The 21,879-nt window shown below is 46.2% G+C and overlaps 1 protein-coding gene across 2 annotated transcripts in view; it reads left to right on the forward strand.

The window, feature by feature from the left end:
* The window catches only part of RNASEH2A (ribonuclease H2 subunit A), a 222,502-nt gene extending 201,582 nt beyond the window's left edge, over positions 1 to 20,920 (forward strand). For both annotated transcript variants that reach the window (XM_069604132.1, XM_069604130.1), the window contains exon 8: positions 20,296 to 20,920. In XM_069604132.1, coding sequence (XP_069460233.1) covers positions 20,296 to 20,440 — 145 coding nt within the window. In that variant the 3' untranslated portion in view covers positions 20,441 to 20,920. The remainder of the gene's footprint in view (positions 1 to 20,295) is intronic.
* The last annotated feature ends 959 nt before the right edge of the window (positions 20,921 to 21,879 follow it).

The following is a 21,879-nucleotide window of genomic DNA, read 5'->3' on the forward strand; positions in this document are numbered from 1 at the left end:
TACACTGTCCTTCCGGGATGCTGCATCCTGGTATCCCGGTTCAGGCATAAGTGGCTGCATTCACATGCTTCATCTTTTCTTAGTTTGCCAGTACCATGACTTTTCTATCCCACATGTTACTGAGGGTGGAGGCGGCGGAGAGGACAATCAACTATCTGGCACTCTGAAGTAATCCCTTTTGCTTGGGAGCTGGAATAGTAGTTTTCAAGGTGGTCTTTCTGGTAGGCACGCCTGGGTTTTTATCAGCTTTGGTAAAGTGGTAGATGTCGGCGATTTAAAGCATTTTTGGCTGGAGTTGGGCGGAGATGTAGCCTTGCATGTCTTTCAGTTTATTTTGCTGGTGCTTTTGTGGATCATTGGCAGATTTTGAGGAGCGTTGACCCTTTATTGTCCCTTTTTTTCTTTAACACTTCATTCAGACACTCGCCCTCATTGCTGTTGGTGCAGTGTCTACTGCCCCTCCCCCTTCACCCGCCCTCCTCTAGATTCAGTCACACATCATCCTCTGGTGCAATCAGGTGTCGCCTAATGATGGGTATTTGGGCAGCACTGAGTTGGATTTGGGGCTGTTGTACAAGGACCTATCCCATCCCTTTGATCACAGCTGATGAGTAAAGCCCCTTTTCGCCCCGTAGGTCCACAATTTAGCAGAAACTGAACAAACATCCGCCTCATCAACCCCTTTTCTGTCCGGTTCTGCATTTTTACTTTTAGCTCATCAGATTAGCCTTGGCAACATTGCCATGAACATAAATGATGGTATAGCATACTTTATAGTGGGGTGACACTGTAATGTTTAAGTGGGGATTCAGTAGTGCTTTGAGTTTATCCCGACTTGTTTACTTCAGTTACCTGTCCCATTACATTTGTGTGTGTGTAATTGTGACTTCAAGCAGACTGAGCTCTCCATCACATTGTAAACTCATTGATTTCTGATGATCGTCTTGGTGGATGAAGGGGATATTTTGTAGTTTGCTGGCTTCCTTTCTCTGAACTTTTTGGCGAGAACACATTTGTGAATTGGGATACTTATTATGTGTAGGAACCAAAGATGTACTGTCGTCGAAATCTTTATGTGGAAGTGCATTTAAGGAAAGGACTATTACCTCCTATTCGGGCCAAGACCTAATAAAAGCAGGATTAGTGTTTGTTGCCCACAATTAATTGGTGATGGTGCATTGAAGTAGTTGATATTTATTTCAAGGCATTTGTAGAGGTTACCTGATTGTGGTATAAAATCCCTTTGCAACAACTGTATCCATCTCACGGTATTCCTTCTGATACAAAGTCCTGCATCATAGGCAGGGGAACCTATGCGCGGCTACCATGCACAGCAAAAAGTAAACCATTGTTTTCATGGCCATGCTGACATCGCAGAAATTACAATGTTGCAGTTTCACTACGGCAAAGGCATTTCTTAATTAACAGAGCTACAAAATCTATGCTGGGGAAGCCGAAGCACAAAGATCAAAGCAGGTCATGGCTGCAGAGCACCAGATGGACGAAGGTAGTAGTAAATCCAAAATGGCGGCAGGCCTTCATATAGCTTTGGGCGTTGCCCTTAAGTCCTCATTATTGTTAGGGAGAAGTCTCTGATAAGGCTGAATTTCCTAACCTAGTGAGTCCCCCAGCAGCTTTGCTGGATTTCTTGTGTTTATTTTTTCTCCTGCCAAGAGTGAGACTCTTTTACCCTCACTCCTGGACATGATTTGAGTGTGTTTCTTTGACTCTAGATGTGTTTAATGGGCTATGGCGTCTTTTACTCCATAGGGCTTTATGTGTTTTTGTGATGTGTGTTACACAGCACCCTCAGTGCCGTAACACAGGGGTGTCATCGTGGCCCCCAAACATAGACTCCATACCCTGGGACTGACTACTGTCTCCCAGGGCATGTAAAGTCACTATTGACTTTACTAGTCTTAAATTCTGAACAGAACCAGTACAAACCATCTTATTGTGGACGTACTGGTCGGGGCAATTCGATTGCCCCGGGGTCTGTTGTTCGAGGGGGCACGTCTCCGTCCCCCCTGATCGAGTTTTGGCTGGTGGCAGTGGATACTACTTGTTATATTCGACCGCAAATATTTCTCTATGGGATTTTCCCATTGTTCGAGGCTAATACTTTTTACCATAGCCTCGAACATACCGCCGGTTTATTTATTTAATAATAATTCTCCGATTGGTAGTTTTTGCCGAAACTCGGTTCTAAAATGGCGTATGTGTTCGCTTCTGTGACTCTAACCCAAAGTTGAGCCCTTCGTTCCACTTTTGGCGGGCTTCTACACAGAAGCCCTCCAAAGTGGTGCCATTCTGTCTGGGTACCAAAGGGGGTATGGGAGGGGGTTTAGGCACCCTGGACTGAGTTGCCTTGCCAACTCATGTCGCACTCTGGTGTGATTGGCCCAAGTGGTGAGCCGCCCCGCTCACCACTTAGCATGTTTGAGTGACAGCTAGGCTGAATGAATGGGGGTTTGCTCCATAAAAGCAGGGTCTTTAGGACTGGTTCTTCAGAAGTCGCCACAGGACCTAAGAATCCGACGAGGGAGCTGTTGAGCCGACATGCAATGACACCACCGTTGGAGCCCTGCTGAACCGACTCTTCACTCCCAACGACAGAGGAGATCTCCAATCCGGAGAGTCTTCTTCCTTTGACTGGTGGGGATAACCAGTTTGTCTTCCTTTTTCGCTTCTTGGAACCTCTCGTGGCCGCCCTACCTGTGCCAAGCACTTTGGTAGCCGGAATACCACGGTTTTACCGCAACCGCGAGCAAAGGGTTGTACCCTGTGGCTGGGTAACTCCACGGCTGGCCTCATCCCTGGCAGTGCAACGACTTTCATCTTTCCTCTTCGTCGAGACCTCCTCTTCCTCGAGACGACGCTGCGACTTGCCCCTACTGCCAGGAACATCTGCCCCCGCTGGAGGATCCTTTCCACTTAAGGTACTGTTCCGCCCTGCTTCCCTTGCAACCGATTGTAAGAGGTAGTTTTAGCCCTCGGCTTTCGATCCTGGTTAGCCTGGGACACCCTAACTAATCGTGTGATCCTGAACACATTTGTGCCAACTCTCTCTAAGAGCGGGCCCGGCCTATGGACTTTGGCCCACCGATAGACTCTGACTTTTCTGACCTTGCTAATACGTGCTAAAGTCTGTGTGTTGTGTGCTTTCCAAAATCTCTGCCTTTTCCCTCCCAAGTCGTTAACTTACCAGAGTGCCATCTTTAGTTAAGCGCTCACCTCTGTCTGGAAATAAGTGGTGTTAAAGGATAGTTCCGGGACTTTTTTTTTATTGTCCCTACGGTTCGGCCATGTGTTTTTAAGCATAACTCGGTAGATCGTAGAAAACTTTCCTATGGACCTTACCCGACTTTTCGTCCATTAACGCACTCGAAATCAGCCGCCATTTTCTGATAATCCTATCATTTCCCCCCATCGCCCTGGCTCACCTGCTTTTACGGCACTAAATCAAATCCCCTGCCCCTGAAACAGACTTTATCGAAACATTCATATTCCCCGCCTCTATCCGTGACGTGACTGTGCTGCGTAGGCAAACGCGCCCAGGCGTCTTCTACGCGACTCCACACAGAACCCGGAAACCAACACAGATCAGCTCACAACACAGCGCGCCACAATTCGGAATATGAAACTGTACTTTTAAATCAAACCGCAAGATTGTAAATTTGGTAAAGTACATTTATTTGACATCAAATGTTTAGAGAATATTCAGCGATTTTCATTTTTATTTGCTCACATTCCAAAAAGTTCGTTTTGAGGCACGCGATGTTCCTTTGCTGTACACAGGGTCTTAGATCATCTCACAATACAGCGCCACAATTCGGAATATGAAACTGTGGTTTAAAAGCAAACTGCAAGATTGTACATTTGGCAAAGTACATTTATTGGACATCAAATGTTTAGAGAATATTCAGCGATTTGCATTTTTCTTTGCTCTCGATCCAAAATAGTTCGTCTTGAGGCAAGCGATGTTCGTGTGCAGTAACACAGGGTGTTGGTTTACGATAAAATAAGCTCTTCGGTCGCACTGATAATCGCATGGCTGTTCCAACAACGAGGCACTAGGCCACCACAACGGTCTGTATGTTGCATCTAGCCGTTAGTACCGCGTAAGGGCATACTTGTACTTGGCGATCGTCCCATAAAATGGTCAGGGTGGTAACGTTGTTCACGCGGAGAAGCAACTGGCGGTTGAAAAACCCATCCGCCGGTGTCTGGTACTCGTGACACACACAATAATGAGTGATGTACCTGTTTTAAAAACATAAAAAATGAAATTAGTCTCACCATCAGATCTTTATTAAAATTATTCATTTTATATATTAGGTCGGGAAATTATTTCATAGCTAGGACAGTGCAACTGGGTATTATACCTCATTTCCAGTAGCCCACCCCCTCTCCTCCGCCTTTTTCACAGCCGCCTGAGCGCCAGTGGACCACTTCGTCACTGATATGATATAATATGGCATTTGCAACGCGCCTATACACAAGTGTTTCAAGGCGTGGCGAGGCAGGGAGGGGGGGGGGGAACAAGGAGAAGACAGACAACGATCCTACTAGGCCAGGTGTCATTCAGATCGCGCAAGTGCAGGGGTAGGGGGAAGGTAAAAGTGCAAGGGGAAGGGTAGGGGGGAAGTGGAGTACAAGGTAAGTAGCATAAAATAATAAATACATAGGGCCAGCTGGTGGCGAGTGCAAGGTAAGTGCAGAACAAGTGCTGGGAAGGGGGGGGCTGTAGGATACTGAGACAGTCCCCCAGTGCAGGGGTTGACAGGGAGGCAGTGCAGGTGGAGAGTGGAAGGGCCCAGGACTGAGGTCGCAGACAGTGGACCAGTTGCAGCAGGGGAGAAGAAGAGAGAAAGCAGAAGCAAAGAGTAAGGTTTTGAGGTGCTTCCGTAAAAGGAGATTGTGCGCGGTACAAAACAATATGCCACATTGAACGAACAAGTACAACTTAACCCGTCTTTAAAGCTACTGTATAGTAATTAAATTGCGGTATAAACTCATCTAAAGAGTTACTTACATTATATTTGCATTTTCCATTGTGTCTGTGCGTAGGGCAGCCCCCGAAATACCACTCCTTCTATGCCGACGTTATTTCTTCTAATGAACGAACATTAAATGGCTATCGTTTCTTACGTTATTATCCCACACCCCCAAAAAGAAGTCTTTCGGGATGGTCCCGGCCTGTCAAGGTCAAATAACAATAGAACCTTATACTGAGTCGTGGGCCATTCCGGCACCCGAGCAAAAAATCAAAGCAGCTGACCTTCACTTTGAACGAGCACACATTCCTAGTTAGCTACATTCAGTGTAAGGCCATCTCACAGGACTTGAAATTTACACTCCATCTTTGCATTTTGTATGCGTGCTTTGCAGCCCCAGAGAACCATAAATACGGAGACATTCTATATTTTTTGAAAAATGATTTATATTACTGTTTGGTTTAATTTAATGCGCAAATGAACAAGGTTGGATAGACACATTGCATGTACACTGAGCAATCACTTTTATTTACACAATACATAGCTACACATATTCAATGGGCCTGCGACATGAGGAGACTCGAGAGCAAAGTCACAGGTGACACCCGGGAGGTTCGCACTACTGCACGGTGAAGGGAGGGGCAAGGGTGGAGAGACACATTGCATGTACACTGAGCAATCCCTTTTATTTACACAATACATAGCTACACATATTCAATGGGCCTGCGACATGAGGAGACTCGAGAGAACAGACAATCAAATTACAATCATTTAAACCGTGATGTGTATTTCTCAATGAGCACTTCTTTAGGTGGACACGGAACAGAGGCAATGTTGGGTGGCAATGCAGTTGTCCCCTGCACAGGTTCGTTCACAACTCCATGTATGTGCCTATCTATGACATCCGCAATAAGTCTCTCAATAAACTCATATTGCATATCCTCAAACACTGGTTTGATCACCCATTGTTTACTTCTTTTAGTGAAGGCCTTATTGTAGCGAAGCGTCCCTAAAGTTCCGGTCGTCCTACTTTGTTGACGGCCAACATTATGGGTCGTCCTACTTTGTTGACGGCCAACATTATGGTTATGTGCCAAGACCGCTAGAAGAGTCCGATTTATCATGCCCTCCATGCCAAAATGCAATCGTTTTGGCCTGTACTTTAGGCACATATTGTGGAACACCTCCAAATCTCCTGTGTGGCAGAATTCCGTGAGTCCCCTCAAATCTCTGGTTATAGTTTTATCAAATACAATCTTTTCAATGGCTTTGTGAGTGGGTGATGAAGGAATCAACCACTTCTTCTTCCGTGCCTCCTCTGTGGACAAATGGCCATGTTCACAATTGTGGAAATGTTGGTTTGTGTTCCAACGGTGAACGTTGGTACAGTGTAGCATTACTGACCGCCATTTTTCCAGTAGAATTTCCAACGACCCTCCACATGTTTTTGAGCTCCACCAAAGATGGTTGCTGATTGACTTGGACCACTGTGAAATACCTTGCATATCTTTTTTTTTACCTGCAGCCGACAATTTTTTATTGATTGTTTTTGCAAGATGCCAAACGTCAAATTGGTGATTTATATTTTTGTACTCTTCTCTCATTGTCTTGGCAATTGAAACGTGTCTGTCCGTGGCTATCAGGTCGATCACCATTCCCCGCGATTGTAGTTCTTGCAATGATGCTACAAAGCCAACTTTCTCCATGGCCACTGAGGATGTACTTTGTGACACCTGCACGACCACCGAACTCACAATTTTCTTACTTTCCATGTCCTGAAAGTGGTAGGTGCAGTACTTGGCTGAAAATCCTGGGCTGTCGCACTGTCCATCACCGGCTAGCCTGAACCGTTTGCCCGCGAATGTACTATCAATAGACATTTTTTCCATTCTCCAAGCTTCGCTAATGGCTGGAAATAGATAATCGGTTTGGTATTTGTAGAACTGAGTTTTCGCAATGAAATGGATTCCCACAAACTGAAAGAAAGACTCTAACTTTTTAAAACTTGAACCACTAAAAAGTGCAGCCGCTGCACAAAGTAGATTGCCTGCTGGCAGTTGCCCCAGCATGGGTTGTGCAGACCATGAGAAAGGATGATATTTTGTACAGGTGGCATGTATTTTAAGGTTAGTGCCTCGAATTGCACGAGTCACATTAATCAATGGCTCCCCACATACTTCCCCACCAACCGAATGCCCACATTTCATCCGAATAATAATATCAATCAAACAACTATCGAATACAATGAATTTGGCCTCTTTCCTTATACTGTCACTCTGCATCCCAACTGGTTCGGCCTGTAACGTTGAGGACATGTCACTCACATGAAAGGTAGAATCTCTGATATCGTCTTCCGCTATGTTCAGTGATATTGATGGTGTTTCATTGTCGTCCACTTCATTCTCTTCCATTGCAACATCTGTTCCTTCTCCGGCGATGGGTGAATAAAACAATTTCTTCAACTTTCTCGCGGTCTTAGTTTTTGCGGGTGTGGATTCTGTGAATTGATCTCCGACTGCATCCGAACTACCAGGAGGACATTCACTATCAATGGCTGGTGGTGGTATAGCTCCGTTGTCAATCACTTGATATTCTTCCCATTGGCACGATGCATCTCCAGTCTCAAGTCCCTGCCAAAAGGTTTGACAAGCAACATCTCTCGTTCGCTTCACTGTCTGTGTAGATCTAGTTCGTACACCCATTCGCAACTAGAGGACAGATTGGAAAAGGGATGTTCAGTTTAAACACAACTTACAGTATTGAACTAATAACAGTGAAAAACAACATAATATAGTGACCAGGACACTAACCTTCTTTTGCTTTCTTTTCTTTGAAACTTTCTTGCCTCGAACTTCAACATCAGGACGCTGTTGCTCCGACTCGTGTGTGCATGTCTCCACTTCCTCTTGCGCTGCAACGACTATATTTTCATGATAAGCACATCCATCACGCACTGACGCTCCATCGACTCCCTGAAACATAGAACTTTCATTAGTATGTATAATAATATCGAAAACACAAAATGTACTTGGGGACCAATACCCACGTACATCTCAATAGCAAAACACGAATGAACGCTTTGTGTAGAACATTCAAACGACATACCTCGGGCTCCTCATAGACTTCCATTGATGATATTATTGAAGATGATGCTTCAGTAACTCCCTGAAACACAGTAATTGCATTAGTATGGTTTTCTATTTTGTTAAAAAGAAAATAAACTTTGTGCAGGCGTCAACGGCTCATCTAAATAGACCTGCACAAATGATCAGTTGTCTAAAATAAATAATGGATATGTAAATATGATTCGATTTGCTCGATCGTTGGAAGTGTCACCACCCAGAGATCTGCATCAACTACTAGGGGTGATGTTCTTGTAGAAGAAGCTCCGTCATCTCCCTGAAACATAGTACTTGCGTTAATAAAGAAGGAAGTATAGCGGATGTAATCACGTCATATGATTTCGCTTGATCGAACTGTCAGTATCCATACCTCGAAATGCATAAGAACATCAAGGGACGATGTAACTGCGGTGCACACTTCTGCAAGCTGTTGCGCCGACCCGTAACTGCATGCTCCCGCTTCTTCTTGGACTAATGCTCCATCGACTCCCTGAAACATAGGACTTTCGTTAGTAATGAACACAATATTGAAAAAAGAAGAGACATAGGAGGGCGACGACAGAAGGACATATCAATGACTAAAAACAAAAGAAACATTGTGTGTAACAATCACGCTACAAGAATGCAAGATCTGATGATCTCCATCGATGGAACTGTCCGGAAACGTACCTCGAGCATCTGAGTGACATCAACGGTAGTCGTCAATACGTTGGACTCCTCAGCATCTCCCTGAAAGACAGTACTTGCATTATATTGGATAACAATAATTATAACTGAAAACAAAGACTAGAGGACGAGTACAGTCAGTGGCAGAATAGCCAAGTAAGATTACCCGATAGGCGCTTGAAGTGGCTGATGACTGCAATAACGACACGGATGGAGGATCTTCCGCCTTCATATTGAGTGGATACATAAATGGGGAAATTATTGTTAGCTACTGCTACACACTACCGCAAGGCCGAGAGATAAATACGTAAACTTGACTCACCGGTGGAGGGATGTGGACGAATAGAGTAGGAATAGCGGTTGAGAGCAATTTTCGCCTCGCTCGCGGTGTGTTCTTCTTTATTAGCAATGATGTGGAGTACATGTCAGAGGTAAAGTGCCTGCTGCAGATGCGGTATCGATCACCCCTCTTGTCCGCAAAGACTTCTAGGACTCTACTTTCAAGCTCAGACGGTGGATATCCGCAATATCGGACCCATTCTCGTATCTGATCTATTGTCTTAGGGAAAACATGCATTATAGTACCTTCAGATTTATTATGGGTCTTCGAAGGGCAACCGCCAATGGAACAGGCAGGCATTGTGGAAAGTTCTGAAAAGTAAAGATCAACAATTCTCTATGAATACCAATGTGTTAAAAAATTAAATGACACATAAAAGGTTCAATGCAAGGTTCGTTTTGGTTCTTGTAACTATACACGTTATTCACATGCGGATAAGTATTTGAATAACTTTAAAAAAATGGAAAAATAATTTGACTAAACTCAGAACATGTGACTAGTTCCTTGCATGTACTGTCTTGAACGAAAAGAAATTGGACGCAAAATGATTATGGTACATGGCCTTACCTTGACGAACAAACAGTTAGATGCAGGGATCAGAGCAGTTTCTTGTCGTAGAACAGGGAGCAGTTCACAGGTTGCAAACTGACGAGTTTCCTCGAAGTGGTCACGGAAGTTCGCAGAGACGAAGAGCAGATAACCAGCACCTTCACGGGTTGACTAGCAAAGCGCAAAGAAGTTCTCATTAGAAATATGAAGTGGGTTATAAAGAATTCGAAACAGGGGTGTGTTTGTGAATGAATGACGTGTATATGTCGTGGCATTATGCGGTTTGCAGGGGGCCGTCCAGCGTGAGGGGGGATGCTTGGCAGGAGACACGGGGTCTGGAGGTAGACATGGGAACAACAACCCATGCTCTATAGACCACTTTGAAGTGTACATGGTCTTTGGCACTTCTTGGCCTTTATCGCTCCCTGACAGCTCCACTTGGCAGCGCAAGTACCCCGGTGCGAACTGCCTTTGATAGGGCGGGGGGTGGATTAGGGCGGTGGTCGTGCAGACAAGACACAGGAAGACTCGTGAATGGAGACACACTTATGTGGATTGCAGGGGGCCGTCCAGCGTGAGGGGGGATGCTTGGCAGGAGACACGGGGTCTGGAGGTAGACATGGGAACCAACAACCCATGCTCTATAGACCACTTTGAAGTGTACATGGTCTTTGGCACCTCTTGGCCTTTATCGCTCCCTGACAGCTCCACTTGGCAGCGCAAGTACCCCGGTGCGAACTGCCTTTGATAGGGCGGGGGGTGGATTGGGGCGGTGGTCGTGCAGACAAGACACAGGAAGACTCGTGAATGGAGACACACTTATGTGGATTGCAGGGGGCCGTCCAGCGTGAGGGGGGATGCTTGGCAGGAGACACAGGGTCTGGAGGTAGACATGGGAACAACAACCCATGCTCTATAGACCACTTTGAAGTGTACATGGTCTTTGGCACCTCTTGGCCTTTATCGCTCCCTGACAGCTCCACTTGCCAGCGCAAGTACCCCGGTGCGAACTGCCTTTGATAGGGCGGGGGGTGTGGATTAGGGCGCTGGTCGTGCAGACAAGACTCGTTTGCCGCAGGGCCTCACCAAGGAGAGGCCATCTCGCTGCATGTAAGAGGCAGGCTGAAGGATCTAGTACATGGAAGGCAGGGGGGTGAGTTTATAAATACCTCAGCCTCCCTGGAGAATATATGGGTGCAGTTCACCCTGGAGACCCTGGATGCCTAGGCAGTTAGTCAGCAGCAGGCTGGCCTGTGGTGGCAAGGAGGCACGGCCCAGAGGGGGTCATCTCTGTACCCGGTGACCAAAAGGATGATTTATTATGATCAACCATATTGATTATTTACCTATAACCATGTTTTGTATCAATAAAATCCAACGGCCTTCCTTTTATTGCCAACGCTTGAACAAAGTGGTGTGGTAAGTATTTTTGGGGGAGGAGGCAAGGCCGGGAGGCTTGATGCCAACCCGCAAAATAACATATGTATGTCTGCTGCATATGGTTTCAACGGTTATGTGGATTGAAGGTGGGCGGCCAGCGTGAGGGAGGATGCTGGCCGGAGACATGTGGTGTGACAAGACAAGGCACAGGAAGACTATTCAATGGAGACACACTAGATTCATTTAAAAAATCCAAACAACCATTGTTAAAATATATGTTGGGTTTTATTTTAGATCTTAATTTCAATTGAACATAAATAATAAACATTACACATTGTAAAGTTCCGGTTGCAGCACATCCAGGGAAAATCTGCGGTATTGTCCACTGTCGCTGGGGAAATGTTGTCTAATGGCAAGTACCGCACAGGCAGGTATTACTCTCGAACGCGGTGTCCGAGCCTCCCGTGAAGCCACCAAGTGAAGCAACGATAGGCCACCAGCCTGTACCACCTGTGAAAATGAAAGATGCAAACTGTATTAAAATGACAAAACTTTCTTATCACTGTCGATTCAGGTAAAAAATGTCATTCTGCTTTGAAAAAAATTCTATCTAGAATATGACATAGTAGTGGCATCACTCACTGACATCAAAACCAGAGTATACTTACTCGTTACTCGGATTACGCGGACGAACAGTGCCGCGAAGTTCGTGCATAAGCACCATCATCATCCTCAACACGGTCCGTGAGAGGCAGGCTTCCCTGAACTCTGGCAGCTCGGTGATGCATTGTGGACTTGGCTCGCCTTCCGAAATGTAGGCCAAGCACCCGGAATTTTCACGGCAGCAGCAGTTCTCCTCCTCTGTTGGCATTAGCTCGCACCGATTGCACGTGCACCAGGTGGAGACGCCGTCCATGCGACATGGTCCAGGCTCTTCATCCGTTGACTGGTCCTCCCAACTGCCGTCCGAATCCCCATCGTTTTCGCGTGCTTGCCTTTCCAGTAGTTCTTCCTCGGTGTACTCGGGCTCGTACATATACGGCATTATTGTAGCCATTGTGTGGTAAAGAAAGTAAAATAATTTACAGAGATGGTACAGGTTGTTCCCAAGGCCTAGAAGCGGCGAAGGTAGCTGACCAGAGCACAGAAACGAGTCACAGAATACTCAAAGTAACACAGAGAGAGTAATGGAATCGAAAATCTGCTGCTGTGTGTTGTGAAACGGTGTGTTTATACTTATTGAGGAAAGAGGCGTCCTGCCATTTCCATGGCGACACTTCATTAGCTGAGGCGCAGCGATTGTTGACACGAAACGTGCTTTGGCGTTGGGAAATGGGCGGTACGCGTCTGCTGATGTCAGGTCAGGGGCGGGGGATTTGATTTAGTGCCGCAAAAGCAGGTGAGCCAGGGCGATGGGGGGAAATGATAGGATTATCAGAAAATGGCGGCTGATTTCGAGTGCGTTAATGGACGAAAAGTCGGGTAAGGTCCATAGGAAAGTTTTCTACGATCTACCGAGTTATGCTTAAAAACACATGGCCGAACCGTAGGGACAATAAAAAAAAAGTCCCGGAACTATCCTTTAACTAAGACTTGTCTGATAGGGAATTTGTGGAGTACATAGTAATAGTAACAGTGTCTTTGAAGTGGTTTACAATATTAGTGCTGGAGTGTGTCTATAAGTGTCTTTTTAAATAAATAATTATATACCTTTTGATACCAAAGCTCTTGTCCGTGTTTGCTTTTGCTATTGTATCTGAGTGCCTATTGTGTATTCTTTACATACTGCCTAACTCTTCTTGAGGGAAGTTTGACTGCTCAGCCACAGCTACCAACAGTGAATCTGTGTGGTGCAGACTGCTACCAAGTGGGTTTACTGCCAATACCTGTAGTCCTAAATCTTTTGCAGTGTTCCCAAAGGGAACTGCACAGGTTTCTGCCTAACAATGATCACATAGCCCAACCGGAGGCAAGCCCAACATGTATAGTCCAGGTGCAGCCAATAGCCCAAAGCATCACCATTCAGTCATGGTGTGCTGCCAATAATCTCTGCCTTAACGCCAGTAAGACTGAGATCCTTCTCATTGGGACCCCAGCTCCCACTTTCCTTCCCACTCTCTGGCCGCCCTCTGTCTCATCTCCCTTCACCCTCTTGTGAGGCTAAAAACCTTGGTGTCCCCTTTGATTTCTCTCCCTCCTTCTTTCCTCATATTGCGGACCTTGCCAAGAAGGCCCACTATCAGCCCACCACGCCTACCAAGCAGTTTGCTCCGAACAACTGGATGATTTCGGAGTGGCATCCCCCTCAAGATAAGCCCATTTGGGAATCAGTACGCAGAGAGGTGGGTTGTTTCACTTAATTACAAACAGCAGCTGAGGACCTCATGGAAACATTGTGCTACAATTTTACATTCTGCTGCCTGCTATTCCACCAACACCACGTGCCGGCTGCGCTCCCTCCGCTTACTTTCACCCCTTCATACTGGCCGCCTCTGCAATGGAGTGCCTCCGGGTTGCCATGGAGCCAGAATAGCAAGGCTCTTAATTGTCTTGCTTTGCGTGATATTGGGCCTACCAGAAGCCGGCAGGCGAGCGAGTCGGCCGGCCCCCAGCACGAAGGCTCACACAATGCCCCTGTCTGGCCCTGTCCAGAGCTGGAGGGAGCCCCTCTCCATGTCAAAGGTCCAACCATTTGTCCTCACGCCACGCTCTTCATTGAACAAACTGGCAGTGACCCCTGCATTCAATGACTATAAAAAATGACTATGGTAGTGTTTATATAGCGCTTATACACAGGCAAGTGTTTCAAAGCACTCAAGGAGGGTGGGAAAGTGTGTGAAAAAATAACCAGTCGCTCAGAGCCCTTGAAATTCGGAGATGATAATAGTCTGCACAGACAGAGTAAGTGCGTTAAAAATTTATTTTTTTTTTAAAAAAATCAAAAAATACATTTAACAGTTTGGGAGACAGCAAATGGGCCTGATGGCGATTCTGCAGTTTTAACAGTGCAATTAAAGGGGTAAAGACAAGGGAGACAGACAATCTTCAGGTGCACTGCGTACGGATTGAGCAAGTGCACAGAGGGTTACAGCGAGAGGGAGGATCAAGTTCACCTGGTCGTTTGAGACTGGGATAAGTGCAGAGAGAGCAACTCTCTTGGGTTAATTTGTCAAGTGCATTGAGTGTGGGTGGGGTGTAGGGTCCCTGAGGCAAGTGCGAGAGAGGACTGGCGGGGGTGCTGGGGACCAGTGAGACTCTGAGGTACACCCGGCGACCAGTTGCCATGCTGTAAAGAAGAGGAGGGAGGGAAAAAACAGAAAACTGGGTTAGCTGGGTAGAGGGAGAGAGAAAGAAGAGAAGAGAAGTCTTGAGGAGTTTTCGGAAGTTAAGGAGATCGGCTCAAGACAGAGGGTGGCAGAGAGGCTATCATGGAGGGAGGCACCTGCTGAGGATAAGGATCTCCCTCCAAATCTCTGCTTGGAGAACCTGCTAACTCACAGAAGGTTGGAGGTAGATGAGCGGAGGGCTTGTGAGGGACAGTATTTAGGTAGGCAGCGTTGCAGGTAGGTAGGTCCCAGGCCCAATAAATCCTTGTGAAAAAGGCAAAGGGTCTTGAATTTGATCTGTGCAGCCACGAGGAGCCAGTGAAGGGATTTCAGTGCCGTAGAGAGATGCAGTCCCTGGGCTTGAGGCCAAGGATAAGTTTTGCGGTTCTGTTCTGGGTGAATTGCAGAGGGCACAGGGCAGAAGTAGGTAGTTTGAGGAAGAGGCTGTTGCAATAGTCCAGCCTGGAGAGAACCAGAGCTCAGGAGACAGTGAGCCTCCGGGGGAAAGTGAAAAAAGGTAGAATTCCTCTGAGGAGGTGAAGCTGATAGACTTTTTAGAGATGTCTAAAATGTGAGAGGAGAAGGAGAGGGTGGAGTCAAAGATGAACACCAACATTTCTTGAATCGCAGGTGGGTGCAGGGCCAAGGGAGGCAGGCCATAGCGAAAGTGGGAAGGTAGAAGAAGGGTTCCCAATGCACACGATATCCGTCTTAGTGGCGCTGAGGCAGAGGTCCTTTGCAGCACACCAAGACTGAATGGCGGACTGTCGGATATGAGCGAGGAGGCGGCTGAGGGTACCCTGAGAGATAGTTGTGTGTCGTCCGTCCGCGTAGGACTGGAAGTTAGAGGTGAAAATGGCAATCACACGTGCCAAGCCAGCCATATAGACGTTGAAGAACCAGGGGAATAGGTTGATCCCTGGGGAATGCCACAGGTTGAGAAAGTGATAATCGAGTTAACGGCTCAGAGTTCCACCTTAAGTGGGTGATCGGAGATGGAGGTTAACCACAACAGAGCCTGTCCTGTGATTCCCAGGGTGTGTCGGACGTGCGTTCAGGATGTTGTGGTTAACCATGTCGTAAGAAGAGGAGCGGTCAAGGAGAATGAGGATAGAGGGGGTGTTATTGTCTATTTGAGAGCAGGTCTTCATAATGTGTTCAGAAGAGCAGTTTCTGTGCCTCTGGATGTTATAAAGAGAGATTGATGGTCGTGGAAGGAACCAATGGATTCAGTGTGGAGGGTCAGCTGAGAGATGGCCAGTTTCTCCAGTAGTTTGCCCAAGAAAGGAGTGATGGAGATAGGGCGGTAGTTTGCCGGAATGGAGGGGTCAGCATTCATGAAATATCTGCTTTTGCATTGCACCGGTAAGCACCCCGGATCACCCTGTCATGGATTATATCCCTCTCATGGACCCTCTGTCCTTGGTTGCTTGGTTAAATCATGCCTCCCATCCCTCTAGCTTAACTGCTAACTGTAATTTCTCCACCACTTCAAATATGTATCTTGCTGTGCTCCAAGCTCGCACATTGCTCGCTTTCTGCTGCTTTTTAGTGCTGTGTGCAACATTCGAATCTAGGTGTGTTTATTTTTAAAATGTGTGCATTCTCCATTTTGTGCAGCATCTAAGTGCTTTATTGGATATTCGAATATAGGTGTGCTTTTAAATCTGTGCATTGACTGTCCTCCTTTGCACACCTCCCTCTTCTGTGCCTGCTAGGCCTACCAGTGAGTTCCTGTGCATTCTGCAGCTCCCCTGTCTGTCTGTCTCCCTCTCTCATCCGCTACTCCCATGGCACTCTCAATCTCCCCTATCTATTCCAACTGTTAATCTTCCACCTATCCAACCTCTCTCATTTTCAGTAAAATAACTTTTTTTTCTCACTCTGACATTTTGTGTTCAATTTAATCATGGACATCCATTTTGCTATCATAAGGCCTATGCAGTGGTAACTCTCCTGCCTCCCCTTCATTGAACACATCCCAAAAATCTTGGTAACACTCCGGCAAAACTCCCATCATAGCGCCTACAGAATGCAACATGTCTCCCCCTTCAACTAAACTCCTAACCACAGAAATCTCCTGGACACTAGCCTGTTCCGATGGTTGGAATCCCAAACAGTGTTTTCTGCAAAACTCTGATTGCAGGTCAATTACTGATCTACTCCAGTCAATGTGCGGGTTGCGAAAAGTGAGCCCAAGCATGCCTAAAATAACATTCAACTGTGGTGCGTCAATCAACTCAAATGACAACTCCTCTCTGTGATTTTCTCTCCTAACCATAGTTAAACGAGCAGTTTTGTGAGTAATTGGTCCAGAAGTAAGTGCTGAGCCATCCTTTAAGGCTGCTTGTTTCTGACTAATAACCCTGCCATGTGGCCACCTCACAGGACCAGACAAATACGACGGGATAAAAGTAACCTTAGCGGCTGCCGAAGTAAAAACTTCTCGCCTACTCAAAAAATGCAACTCACATTTTCTAAAGGTTCTGAACCTCTTCCATCCAAACCGTTCTGGTGGAGCCAGAGGCGTGAGCAGAAGTAGAGTCCCTAAGCCTCCTAACGCCCCCTCATTTTCTGCCGGTTTAACTTCCCCGATCCTCCCTCTCCAAAACGGGTGGTTCCTGCATCTCCCAGTTCCCTGAACCGAAGGTTCTGGGACTGGAGGCCAACAGAATTTGTGCCACCTTTCCGATTAACTCCTCAGCTTTCTTTGCAAAACTTACATTCTCAGGATGAGCTGCCCTCAACTCATCCCTGATCATCTCCCCCAGGGCATCCATAGTGAACTCTGTTGGATTCATGACAGCTCAGGGGGACTTAAAAGTATTCAGCCTTTCATTCTGTCAGGTCGATATTTTCTTTTGATGTCCTCGGGAGCTACTGAACCCTACAGTCCCTCCAAGATGTTTCACATGCAATCAGACTTTAAACAGCTGAGCCCATAACACCCCCAAGGGAAAGGGGAAGTGGATACAATAATAGCTCAGATTCCCAGCTTTCACTCTGGAGGAGATCTGCATGAGAGCGATAAAGAATTGTATGCTAAATTATACATTCCCGGGTTAAATAATCTGCTATAGTAATTCCTTTGATTTTACTCTCTTTACCTGAATTCCATCTGCTGCTGCCTAGAGCGATCTTGCATTAGTCTTCTTGCTTGAAAGAAGTTCCTTATACAAGTCTTCTGAAAATCCTTGTCTCAAACTGGGTGTGGATCCAAAATCTCTCTTCAGGCGCTCTGTAATGATGCTCTTGACAAGAGGAAACAGTGGTTCCTGCTTACTGGACCTTTTCCTAAATCGACATTTACTTGGCTCTTAATTGCCATTAGCACAATCCTTTCAACAATAACAGTTTTGAAAACGTGAGGCGTAAACCATGCATATAAATGTCAAAATAATGCATTCATGTGCTGCATGTCTGCAGATTCATTCGTTTGGGTTTCCAATAGTTTGTTAATTTCATTAAGGCTGAAGTAGTCACCCTCGTTGCATTATGCAGAACAAGAGGTGTCTGAATATTCCAACGGGAGTGACGACTTCGGCCTTAAAGAAATTAACAAACTATTGTAACCTCAAACGAACGAATAGCGTTAACCTACCAAGGACAAGAAACGGAACACACTAGCCTTGAGAAAGATACATTGTCGAAGCACGTTTTGGCTGTTTCTATACAAGAGATACTACCAGAGATTAAAATTAATACACCTCTCCAAGATTTTGGAATATTAATTCTGTGGACAGCTTACCTAAAGACTTACTATAACTGCATTGGCCAATGGCGGTGGCTTCCTTATATTTTTCAGTGGCATAAGGGTACGCCACACACCACTCAGCTGGCAAATTCTTCATAGAATCAGGGCTCCAGCTAAAAAGCCACTCTACTTCAGATGTTCATGCGCCTACTACATTCGTCCATTCTGACAACCGGCTATAGATGACCTTTTGATTTGGATACGACTCAGGCTTCACCAGACGGTGAAGAGCCTCAATCTCTTATCACTATTCACCATGTCCCCATCTCTTGGTTCATCGACCACACGCACGCCTTACTAATTCTTCTCACCAGTTGCTATTGGTCACATATGTAGTGTTCAAACGCTCATCGCCACACGGGTGTACATGCTTTCAAAGGCACACTATTAATGTATTTCAGCTCAATCTATTCACTCCTCTTTCAGGCTATCCCTGCCCATGAGGTGTTCCTACTTGGACAATTTGGTCCCCCCACCCCTTTGTTTTAAATCCCATTTTGAGCCCTACTTCTGTCTTTTGAGGATTGTCTTATCAGATCATGGTATTCATCATTATTTGTGTATCTTCTGTCTTTTTCCTAATCCTTTTGATAATCCATGTCATCAACCCAACCCCTGAATCATGGTATGAAATGTATTTTATTTTTTTATGTGACGTTTTATTTATTTTTGCTTTATACTGTCTGTCATGAATCACCTTTCAATGATTCTTTTGAATATTTTCAATAAACTTTTTGTTGCAATTACGTGTTTGATGTTACTGTAATGTTTATACTTAATTTTTTATATAGATTTGACTATTGTACAGCCTTGATATCGACCCAGAGAGTTGAAACACGTGTCGGCTGTTCCTTTTGAACTGATGCAATCATAAAGACCATACTCGTTATATGATATGACTTGATGTGGATTTTTTCAAGTTAACATTGACCAACAACAACAACTATAATTCACACGATCTGCGTGTTGGATTTACCTTCAGTTTCACTATTCATTTTGTTCCTGGTACTTTCTAGGGGGTCCCAGTGGAAGTGTACTGACGCAGCAGATCTGTTCCCGAACTTTATCTTTAACAATAGTTTTTTGGCGGTATTAATAAGCGCACTGTTCTAAGAACGACCCCTAGGAGTTTTTCACAGGAAACCACTCATTGTGTTTTAGTCTGCACAGACAATTCTCAAAAAAGAATTAAGAAATGTTAAACGCAGTTGTAAACCACTTAGTCTTGTTCTCTGGTCACTTTCAGGGTCTGTCTGAACCCCATCCCCCCCCCTCAACTTCACCCCATATGGACAAGGCACCCTCCTTGTGAAAGTGACATTCCTGCAGGACACAGGAAAAGACCCCGCCTCTGGTGATGCCTCTGTCGCAGCTGCTGTTTCAATCTGTTTTAACCATATTAACACGGCAATAGAGCTGTGTTTTCTCTTACCGGACAAGCGCCAGCAATGGCTGGGCTGCCCTAGCAAACGCGCACCTGACAACGTGGTACTGGCCCAATGAGAGAGTGAGAGAGAGGGGGAACGCGAGCACAGAAAAGTGCCCGTGAGAAGTAGTGGGAGCACTGGAGATGTGACTGGAGAGGGAGGGAGTGCGTAGAGTGGGAAAGAGCTATGGAGGTTGGGGGGGGGGGAGTAGTGTCCGTGTGATACGCTGGGTCCTGTTGGTTGGTGTTGCTCAGTCAGAATGTTGAAGTCTAATCTCTGGCAGGCATATCTGTGGCCTACAGGTTTCACACCAATCTTTGCTTAACTTGCTTTCCACTGAGATGTCTTACTTGCTTCCATTAGCTATTTACACATTCTGTGTTCGGTCTCCTGTGCTGAGGAGAAATATCGATATCATTTAGTCACCTGTTACGTTACACGCGTCTGTGTTTTCGGTAAAGACCTCCCAGAGGTTGGGGTGCATGTATGCTCATAAGGTTTACACCCAAGTTTATGTCACGGGTAAGGGTTACTGGCTGCCCTCAGTGTCCAGTCGTGTCTGTGCACATGTGTGGGCTTGATAATCACTGCTGTGTAGATGCCCACCTCTCTCAATTCGGACTATTTCACTAGCTCAGAGCCCACCCCTCACTTCCGCCCAGCGTCTAGAGAATGTTTCCTGTGCCTTGCCGGCCGATGCACTAACTGTCCTTTCTTCTCACTCTCCACGGCAGGGATGACAGTGACGAGGAAGGGGACAAGGACGCCAAGAAGAGCAATGCCTCCATGATGAACTACTTGACCCGCAAGGACACCGGCAAGCGCCAGCCTCACCGCTTCTTCCATGAAAGGAAGCTGGAGGCCGTGAGTGACCTGTGAGGGCCTCTGGGGACCCTTGGCCCACTCTCAGGACCAGAAGGCGGGGGCTCTGGAGAGTGCACACACTCCGTGGACTGTCTCAAGAAAGAGAAATGTGAATGCCTAGCCCCCCTGATCTTCACAGATCCCTCCAAGGACAGTTTGGGTCTGAAGAGTACATATGTGTGCGGGAATGTCGCCAGGTGTGTACCTCGCTTGCAGAGCACTCTGGCTGCAGTTGCAATCCGTCTAGCACGCTCAGCAGCGAGGATATGTGCAGCGAGCGCATTGGGTGATAAGAGTACAGATGTGGCAGTGTGCCCTGGTGTGCTCGGCTGCCCTTGCTGATTCTACTGTACATAGTAGCCAATTTGAGACAGTTGCGCGAGTCCCGATTTAAACCTTCTCGGAATGCGCTCTAATTTTCCTAGCTCTTCCCATCAATGTTTTTATTACTTATCTGTTTGTAGCAACATTAATAAAATAACATTTTCATATCAAGTCTGTTCTTCAAGAGTTTGGAAATGTGTCTGTGGAGGATCCTGTCACTCAACTCCATCTTGTGAGGTCTTGGCCCGCTTCTGTCTCCAGCACGCAAGTGTAAAGATAGCACATCTTATCACGCACACCCTGCCTTGTGCATCCTGCATACCCACTCCCTGCCTTGTGCATCCAGCATTGTGAGGTCTTGGCCTGCTTCTGTCTACAGCACGCAAGTATAAACACAACACATCTTTTTACACACTCCCTGCCTTGTGCACCTTGCAACAGGCAAGCCTTGCTTTCTAGGTTCAGATGTTTGAGGGAACAGCACCAATGTGGTCCTTCAAACTCAATTTCATTTAAGACTTCATATCAAAAACTCATAGAAATTACAAGATACATTTTTATTTGTACATTAAACATAATTGTAAGCGGTTTTACACCTTGAGCAAACCCACACCGGTCGATTGCCAATGTCCTGCGTCTAATGTGCAGAGGCTTTTTGGTTTTGGCTATTGGGGGACGCGTGCTCGCATTAGCTGTAACTATTACATCCGAGTACTGATCAGAGAAATGGCATTTGAGGGACACAGTGCTTGTAGGTGCTGGCTATTTGCCCTCCCATTGACTTGCTTTTCCCACCCAGTCCCTGCCCCTCCCCACCCAATGCACTTCCTTATGGAATCCTACTGAGAGTTAATGACTTCATTGGAGCTGTAAACCGGCTACTGGTGTAACAAACATTCCTTCACCAGGTCTGACTACAGCCACTGCATCAGCACTATGCATCCCATTCACTGAAGTCGAGCTTTGGCAAAGCCAACCGTTTTGGCTTGTGTATAAGTATTATCCATTTGCCAGACACTGCCCTTAGATGCCCAGGTACATGCAGCTGCCATCACTGGTCAGTTACAACCACTACAGCTTTCCCATGCCTACGCAAAAGCCCAAACTGTTGGCACTGCCAATGCTTGTTT

Source organism: Ambystoma mexicanum, chromosome 3q, assembly GCF_040938575.1.
Source record: "Ambystoma mexicanum isolate Mex_15411 chromosome 3q, UKY_AmexF1_1, whole genome shotgun sequence".
Taxonomy (NCBI): Eukaryota; Metazoa; Chordata; class Amphibia; order Caudata; family Ambystomatidae; genus Ambystoma; species Ambystoma mexicanum.